Source organism: Salvelinus sp. IW2-2015, linkage group LG27 (genome assembly GCF_002910315.2).
Source record: "Salvelinus sp. IW2-2015 linkage group LG27, ASM291031v2, whole genome shotgun sequence".
Taxonomy (NCBI): Eukaryota; Metazoa; Chordata; class Actinopteri; order Salmoniformes; family Salmonidae; genus Salvelinus; species Salvelinus sp. IW2-2015.
In genome coordinates this window covers 24,217,898-24,227,297 of record NC_036867.1, presented here as the reverse complement: position 1 = coordinate 24,227,297, position 9,400 = coordinate 24,217,898, and the positions used below count along the sequence as shown (strand labels likewise).

The following is a 9,400-nucleotide window of genomic DNA, read 5'->3' as shown; positions in this document are numbered from 1 at the left end:
CCCCCGTCCTCCTACGATAACAAGCGTTACGGCGACCCGTCCTCCTGTCGCCAGGAGATCTTAGAGAGCCGGTCCGGTAGTGGTCATGGAACAGTGAACGGGTATGAGATACAGTCTGGGCCAGGGCTCTATGTGTATAGCAACAGCATCAGCACCAGCAGGCGGCCCCAGCCACCGGCCCCAACCAAAGGTGGGAGGGACAGGAATAGCCAACCACAGAGGAGGGAAGCCGACAGCGGTAACCAAGGTGACGCGCACTCCTTGGGCGATTCTCTCACGACAGATAGCGGGTGAGTCTGCTGCACAGAGCTTGTTTGGAACAAATAGATTCATGAAAAGGTAGACTCCGTCAGTCAAGAAGTTCTGCATTGGGAGGTTGCTCCCTTTCTCTCTTACTTCCCTTTCCCCACTCTCCCTCCCTCCCACACTCCCTTTTCCTCTCCTTCTAATAGACAGGGAGTTGGTGTAATGTCCTCCCCCCAACTCCCTACCTACCTACCTTTATAAAGCCAGTAAACAGGGAGTTTGGGTAATGCTTTTCTCCTCCCCTAACTCGCTCCCTCCTCTTCTCTATAAAGCCAGTAGATAGGGAGTTGGTAATGCTCCTCCCTCCTCCCTATTCCTATCCCTCTAGTAGACAGGGAGTTTGGCTAATGTTCCCCTCTTCCCCCCAACTCCCTCCCTCCCTCCCTCCCTCCCTCCCTCTATAAAGCCAGTAGACAGGGAGTTGGGGTTATGCTCTTGCTCCCTCCTCTTCTCTATAAAGCCAGTAGACAGGGGTTGGGGTTATGCTCTAGCCTCCCTCCCTCCTCTTCTCTATAAAGCCAGTAGACAGGGAGTTGGGTTTATGCTCTTGCCTTCCTCCTCTTCTCTATAAAGCCAGTAGACAGGGAGTTGGGGCTTATGCTCTTGCCTCCCTCCTCTTCTCTATAAAGCCAGTAGACAGGGAGTTGAGGTAATGCTCTTGCCTCCTCCCTCCTCTTCTCTATAAAGCAGTAGACAGGGAGTTGGGGTTATGCTCTTTCCTCCCTCCTCTTCTCTATAAAGCCAGTAGACAGGGAGTTGGGGTTATGCTCTAGCCTCCCTCCTCTTCTCTTAAAGCCAGTAAACAGGGAGTTGGGGTTATGCTCTAGCCTCCCTCCCTCCTCTTCTCTATAAAGCCAGTAGACAGGGAGTTGGGGTTATGCTCTAGCCTCCTCCCTCCTCTTCTCTATAAAGCCAGTAGACAGGGAGTTGGGGTTATGCTTCTGCCTCCCTCCTCTTCTCTATAAAGCCAGTAGACAGGAAGTTGGGGTTATGCTCTTGCCTCCCTCCTTTCTCTATAAAGCCAGTAGACAGGGAGTTGGGTTATGCTCTTGCCTCCCCCTCCTCTTCTCTATAAAGCCAGTAGACAGGGGTTGGGGTTATGCTCTTGCCTCCCTCCTCCTCTTCTTTCTATAAAGCCAGTAAACAGGAAGTTGGGGTAATGCTCTTGCCTCCCTCCCTCCTCTTCTCTATAAAGCCAGTAGACGGGAGTTGGGGTTATGCCTCTAGCCTCCCTCCTCCTCTTCTCTATAAAGCCAGTAGACAGGGAGTTGAGGTAATGCTCTTGCCTCCCTCCTCTTCTCTATAAAGCCAGTAGACAGGGAGTTGGGGTAATGCTCTTGCCTCCATCCCTCCTCTTCTCTATAAAGCCAGTAGACAGGGAGTTGGGGTTTGCTCTAGCCTCCCTCCCTCCTCTTCTCTATAAAGCAGTAGACAGGGAGTTGGGGTAATGCTCTTGCCTCCCTCCCTCCTCTTCTCTATAAAGCCAGTAGACAGGGAGTTGGGGTAATGCTCTTGCCTCCCTCCCTCCTCTTCTCTATAAAGCCATTAGACAGGGAGTTGGGGTTATGCTCTTGCCTCCCTCCCTCTTCTTCTCTATAAAGCCAGTAGACAGGGAGTTGGGGTTATGCTCTAGCCTCCCTCCCTCCTCTTCTCTATAAAGCCAGTAGACAGGGATTTTGGGGTAATGTGTTCTGGAGTCTTAATCTGCCACATGGGACAGTTGTGTTGTAAACAGACTTGAGCTGCTGCTACTGCTGATAGACCCCAGCACCACCGTCTGAGCATGCCCAGTTCTACAGACAGAATCAGCATCCCAAATGGCACCTTAAATCCCTATATAGTGCATTACTTTTCACCAGGACGTAAAGGGGGTCCATAGAGCTCTGTTCAAAATTAGTGCACTGTATAGGGAATGGGGTGCCATTTTGGACGCTTCCAGACAGATAGGGATGTCTGCCCGTCGTATCGATAGCCTCACTCTTAGTCACCACACAGAGAACCTCCCTTATGCACACAGCATTTAAATATGTAGGCTATGCGAGGAAGAGATGCTGGCTGCTATATTTAAGTTAGTTCACGGGTTATGCAATGGAAACCTTTTGTGTTAAAAGTGTTAAAATGTTGGATTTTCTCTTTCGTCTCTGCCTTTCTTCTTGTCAGCTCGAGTAGCCTTAGTTGCAGTACCAGTCCTGTGTATTGTATAGCTCTGTAGATACAGGATGGTTAATAGCATACATCAGTCATAGAGATCCTATAGCTTCATTCATTCTATATGTAATTCTATGATGTCAGTGCCCAATGCCACTCAAGTATGTACTGTTTGCTTATAGAACAGTCATTTGACCTGGAATACAATCCACGGATACGTTGATGATATTAGGCAACATAATACAACCTGCATATCCCATACCCTCGCCTCAAGTCCAAACAGTGCATTTGATTTGAAAATGTAAGATAATCAAATGTGCCACTCTTTGAAATTGTTGTTGCTGGGGTGTTTTTAGCTTAGTTTTAGAATGTACATATGGAACATTCCTAATCTTTCCACTAGGAGGTGCAGATAATATCCGCTGATGATTGGCTAACTAGGCTATACTATATTATGGGATGCAGTGGAACTTACCTAACGGTCACGCCTGCCTGTACTGACATCACATGAAAAGGGCAGATCAGATCATGGATGGAAAATCAGCCTCCCTCAGTCCATAGGGTGCACACACGTGCATGTTCGTTAACATGTTCAGTAGGAATATCCAGAAACGGAGATTTTGAGCTTGCAGAGAGAGATGATGATAATTAAACGCAGTGTATTGTTCTGCAAATCGGATATGCTGTTATGAAGTCTTCAGATACAGTGAACTATCAGTAGCAGACTGACTTTAGTAGTCTAGTGGTGGCCTGTCTGTGGTGGTCTACCTCCCCCTAGTGGTAGAGGGGCTCAACGACAGACACGTCATTACATTCATCTACTGGAGAACTATTCCTGATGTGTCCTGTGTGTGTTCTATGGTCCGTGAGCGAACCATTGGTTTTAAGTTCTAATCCTGTGTCTGTTCTGTGTTCTAGGTTATACTGTGTGTTTTGTGTGTTCTAGGTTCTGATACTGTGCGTTCTGTGTTCTAGGTTCTGTGAGGGGTCCAGAGGCGTGTATTCTCATCACAGGGGCCCCAGAGACTTGTCCTACTGGAGGAGGAGGGGCCAGGACTTCAGCATTCTCCTGGACTACGCTGACTTCAGAGAGCCCCGAGGAGGTGGTACCTGTAGGAGGACAGAGGGGGTGCAGCAGCAGCAGAGACAGGAGGTGATTTGATTCTTTGATGTGATTGTTTAACAATTCAAAATGAAATAGTCCTCTATAGTATACCACCTTTGACCAGAGCCCATGGGTGCACTAAAAAGTAGTGCACTATATTGGGATTATGTTGCCATTTGGGAACGAGCCAAAGACCATCGTGGTTCTGTCCTCTGTCTAGGTGCCCCCAGAGGACTGCCAGCAGCGTGAGAAGCAGAGCCGGGCAGCCCAGTCCCAAGCTCAGGCCCAGGCCCGCTCCAGGCAGAGAGAGGCAGCACTGCAGCAGTGGAGGATGACCGCCGTGGACAGGAAGTGTCAGAGCCTGGGCACGGACGAGTGGCGGCCCGCCGTGGTGAGCTTCTCCTGCCAGCTTTCGGACAGCGAGGGCGAGAGGTGGTCGCAGGCTCAGGAGCAGAATCTGCAGCAGCGGCACCTCCGCACACCGGATGGTGCTATGGTTGTAATAGGTCCCAGGAACAAAGGGAAGTCCCAGTCTCTGCCCAAGATACTGCAACCGGACAGCCTGCAGTACGTGGAAATGTCTGGGTCTATTGGGTCCGGGCCTGGGCAGGACGTGCACAGGAGGGTCAACGGCCACCCAGGGTTTCATTATGACCCTTACAGCATATATAACCACAACCAGGCCAGGGTAGGGGACAGCGACAGGTGGCCTGAGAATGACAACAGACCCTCCAGTCAGATGAGTATGACTAGCCAGGTCAGCCAGGTGAGTCAGGCTTCTCAAGTACCAAAGGTCAGGTACAGCCGTCCCCTGCGACCTCCGTCCTACGAGGTTCACCAGCAGACCCGGGGGAGCTCCGAAACGCTCTCAGGAGACCCAGAAGCAGCATCAACCCCCCAGCCCCAGGACAGGGACAGAACCCCCCTTCCTCACCCCAGTATAGGTGACCCCAGGCTGGACTATTATACACAGGATGGAGGGTCTGGCACGGAGCCTCCGGGGTATATCCCTCCCCCATCGTATCCCCCCAAGAGAGCTCCTCGACCTATGAGAGGAAGCCATGGAGGTCACAGAGGCTATGGAGAGGTCCCTGTCAACTACAGGTAACAAATGATGTAGCTTACCTACTCATGATTTTATATAGCTTTTTTTCATTTGCTATTGAGGCACTTTGACATTATGTTCTGTAATGAATAGTGCTATAGAGACACATTTGCTAAATGACCAAATTAATGTAAATGCAATGTACAATTTAGAAGTTAAATAAATGATCATGTGTTATCATCAGGTACCACCAGATGTACCAGCAGCAGCAGATGCGTGGGACCCCAGACCCCTGGTTTGGTAGCAGACACACCGGTGGAGGAGGGTCCTGGCCGGKGCCTCACAGAGAGAGGAGTGCACCCCACAGAAAGCAGCACTACACTGGCTACAGTGAGCAGCAGCACCAGCCGGTCCTGGGTCCTGACATCCAGTACATCCCCTTCGACGACCCACGCCTCCGACATGTGTCCGGGGGAGGAAACTCGTCTCCATGCGGCGGAGGCGACTCCACGACGGACGCCGACAAGATCCGCCACATCCGTAACTCCACGTCCTCCGAGCTTCCCGGTGTCACCGTGTCAGACCACTCGTCTGATGACAGTGCCTTTTTGTCGTCCGCTTCCACGGGGGCCCCGCCGCCACTTGCCAGCACGCCAGACCCGGCCAGTCCCATGCCGCTGAGGTCTCCTAGCGACTATGACAATAACAATAACAGGTGGCGGCAACAGCAACAGCACTGTGATTTGCACAAAGAGACTGGCTCACTAGATGACTTCCCTGCAGCAACTTCCCAAAACTGTAATAGGTATAATCCTAAACCAAACCAAGGTGGTCCCTCTGCCTTCCAGCCACCGGCTCCTGCTKCGCCAGTGTGTCACAGCTCCAGCTCAGATCAGGGCTTCTCGGAAACAACCATCACACAGGTGAAGAAGATAGTTCCAGGAGACTCAGGAGTAGACAACCTCAACAGGAACTCTAAGAGGAAGGCTCACAGTGAGACCATATTCTGCCTGGTGTCTGTCCCCATCCACATGCAACAAACCAATAAAGACTCAATCTCAGCAGCAGACCAGAACAATAACGAGAATATGCCTGCCAGTCTGCCAAGTATTCTGCCAATCGTGAGCGTCATCGCCACAGTAGACAACCAAAACACTGTGGTCCAATCCAAATCAGAGAACAGCCAAAGCCTCTGTAGCAAGTCGTTATCAGACATGGGTCTCAAACCCCCCTCCCACACCAGCAGCTTCACCTCAATGAGAAGCACCAGGAAGGGTCCTCTGAGGAAGGAGATAGTAGACGCCTGGTCACTCCAGGCCAGTGCTGACAAGGAGCTGTGCTACGCCGGCTCCTGGCCCGGGGACCAGTACAGGAACCAAGAGACCCAGACCAGCTCACCCGTAGCAGTGAAGGGTCCTGGGGGTACTGGGGGGACAGGTCAGCTTCAGAGTTCCCCTGGAGGACAGGGTCAGGGAGGACAGGGGGGGCAGGAGACAGGCCACCCAGCCTCCGATACCACCATGGACAGCGGTGCAGGTACCGACTGCAGCTCCGGCTCGTACGGTGTGGACTATCCCATGAAGGGCCAGAAGAACCTCCACCCGTCCAGCAACAGCGCCTTCTCCTGTCTCAGTATCAGCCCGGCCCAGCCCCTGTCACTCCCGCCCCAGCCTCCACCCCCTGTGCCTGGGGAGTGGAGAAACCAACAGACCTCCACATCCAGGAAGACTGGTACTACCACCTCCAACACCACCAAACCCCCAGTCAGTGCCAACGCTAACATCCAGGGCCAGGTGGCTTTCGGCCAGTTCCTGCTGAAGCCGGTGAGCCGGCGGCCGTGGGACGCCATTGAGGAGCTGGAGAGTTTCAACAAGGCTGCAGGCGTAGATGTAGACCAGGTCCAGAAGAAAATGAAGGTCCAGCCCAGGAGACCCAGTGTCGACCAGTGTATAGACGACCTGGACGAGGTCTACAGGACCATCATGGAGCTGAGCGGGGAAGACACGCAACAACAACAACAACAACAACAACATCAGCACATAGCCCCTCCACATCTGGACCCTGAGAGGGAGACAGTTAGCCTTCCAGACCAGCCCCTGAATAACAAACCCAACAACAACATCCCTACCATCATGCCAAGGCTAGACAGCTGGGGCCCTGGCTCTACCATTGACCCCGACTACAGGGAGGTGAGGAGTGCTTTCTCCAGGCCCCAGCCCCAGAGCAGAACTAGCATCCTCAGACTGAAGAGAGAGGACATGGTTCCCACTGCCACCCTAACAGAGTCCACTGGCTTCAAAGATTACAACTCCCACAATGACCCCAGGGTAACCTATGACTCCAGACTGACTTACAGGCAGGAGCAGGACATTTCCGTCGCCAAGGAGTCTCTACTGAGGGACGTGGGGCTCACCGTCTCCACTGAGGTCCCTGGAGGCACCGTAGAGCGGGGCCAGCATTGTGGCCGCCCATTCACACTGATCACACCATTAGACCACAATGAACTATGTCCGAATGTACAGCTATCAAGGGAGAACCGAGACGGATACTTTTTTGCCAAGAACAACCAGGTTGAGGTTGTGCACATCAGTGATGGCAATAATAAGGAAGAGCTTGGCTCCACTAAAGTAGTGGAGGGGGGGAGGAAGGTAAAGAAGGATAACGTGCCCATCGTGCCACCCAGATTTAGGGGGCATGAGCCCAATCTGAACATCCGCAGGGCCCGGAGTGAGAACAGCAGGTCGCCCAGAGGTGAAGGGTCGCAGGGGACACCACACATCGGCAGATTGACTAGGGAGGCAGCGCTTGCGTTTGAGGATGACGACTACAGATACAGCATCAGCTCCGATCCTCTGAGTTGGCGTAATGAGGCGACGTTGGCAGATAGACACCTGGAGACCCTGCTGATCAAGGAGAAGGCAAACACCATGCCCACAGAGGACCTGAGTAATCTATATGAGGTGAAGTGTGCCAAMGGGATCCCTGAGAACGAGACAATGGAGCAGAGAGCAGCCAGGATATTGGGGATAGACGTAGCCCCGGATTCACTGCGGGGGATGGTCCAGGTGAGAGAGGAGGAGCAGAGAGAGGAGGAGGAGTCACTGCAGGGGGTTGAGGAGGAGCAGAGAGAGGAGGTGTCACTGCAGGGGGTTGTAGAGGAGAGAGAGGAGGACAGGCAGGAGTACAGAGAGGATGAGGGAGAAACTGTCATAGGTGAAACACAGGAGCGCAGAGACAACACAGAGACTGAGATAGAGACCAAGGAACTCAGTCCAGAAGGAGCACATGCTGTGGAATCACTAGGCGGGGTCGAACAGAAAGCAGAGGAGCACAGAGACAACCCAGAGAATGAAACTCTAATAGGAGAAAAACTGAAGCACAGTCCAGACGAAGACAGAGATACAAAGCATGTGAGAAGAGGGTACGAGCAAGTGATGAAGGTACGGGTATCCGTGGTTACCTTGGAAGAGGAGACGATAGAACAAGAGGAGGAGACAAGAGGAGGACCCAGTAAGGATGACAGCTTATCAGTATGTGAGGACAAACATGATGGAGGAGACAGAGAGAGATTATGCCACCCCTCCATGATGCTGGACCTGCCAGAGTTTCCCCCTAGCAGCCTCCCCTTGTCTCTGCCTGTGACCCCAGACGAGGAGCTGGCCCTTAGCTTGCTGAGTGTGGGTGGAGGAGGGGAGAGGAAGGGGCACGTTGGTGGTGCCTCCCCCAGGCTCTCATCCTCGATGTCGCCAGGCTGCACAAAGGGTACGGTCCACTTGGATGAGGTGTTCTCAGTCTCCTGCGTGCTTATCAGGAGTTTAGACTCAGGAGAGCCAGCGCAGGAGACAGAGACAGAGGTAGTGGGAGTAGTACAGGTAGAGGCTGAGCAGGACAAAGATGAGGGGATGAGCCAAGGAGAGAGAGAAGAGATGGAAGAGGAAGAGTTGAGGATAGAGTCAGAGCCGGAGGGGAAAGAGATAGACAGGGCAGACAAGCGAGAAGATGAGAGGATAGTGTCGGGAGAGGAGAAAGAACTGGAGGAGGAGTTGAAAATAGAGGAGAAAGAGCAAGAGTTGACAATCGAGGTGGGGAAAGAGCTAAAGGTGAGAATGGAGGAGGAGAAAAGACGGAGTCAGGAGGAAGAGGAAAGAGAAGTGCAGGAGGGGGAGAAAGAACCAGAGGAGGAGGAGAAAACAGAGAGGCAAGTGGAGGAGGAAGAGAAAGAGCCAGAGGTGGAAAGAGAGGAGGAGAGGAGTGAAAAGTCAGATAAAAAACAGCAACAGGAGGTTCGGCCAGAGCCGGTGTCCAGGTCAGTGAAACCTCCTCTCCTCCCCAAGCCTGTCCCCATGCCTCGCAGCGGCACGGTGGCCAAAAGAGAGATCACCTTTCCCCTGAGCTTCAGTGTCTCTTCCTGTGGCTCCTCTACAACCCTAGAGGAGGACGAGCTGCTCTCAGGTAGGAACATGGACACACACACACAAGCCTTTAACAATAATACATGTAACTGTTACATATTTATATAGGACTTTTCATACACTGGGGGAAAATAATCACAAAATCTACAATATACACATGTATGTTTAGTACTTTGTATACTTCATCTTTGTGTAAAACTCTTTATCTCCTGTTTTATTTAAAGTTTCATTTGATCATGTTTATCACAAGAGGGAGCTATCATCCTAGCGTATCATGAAGGATCAGGATGGAATTTAGAAAATATTTTATATACATACTGCTGGAAAATGCACTAAGAACATTGTCAGATTAACAAGTAGGGATGCAAACTCTGCTCTTGTTGG

General features: G+C 52.0%; 1 protein-coding gene across 1 annotated transcript in view; it reads left to right on the top strand.

The window, feature by feature from the left end:
- The window catches only part of LOC139023118 (uncharacterized), a 48,402-nt gene that overhangs the window by 33,365 nt on the left and 5,637 nt on the right, over positions 1-9,400 (top strand). Inside the window, exons 3-6 of the mRNA XM_070435524.1 lie at positions 7-290; positions 3,430-3,607; positions 3,780-4,663; positions 4,849-9,056. Coding sequence (XP_070291625.1) covers positions 7-290; positions 3,430-3,607; positions 3,780-4,663; positions 4,849-9,056 — 5,554 coding nt within the window. The remainder of the gene's footprint in view (positions 1-6; positions 291-3,429; positions 3,608-3,779; positions 4,664-4,848; positions 9,057-9,400) is intronic.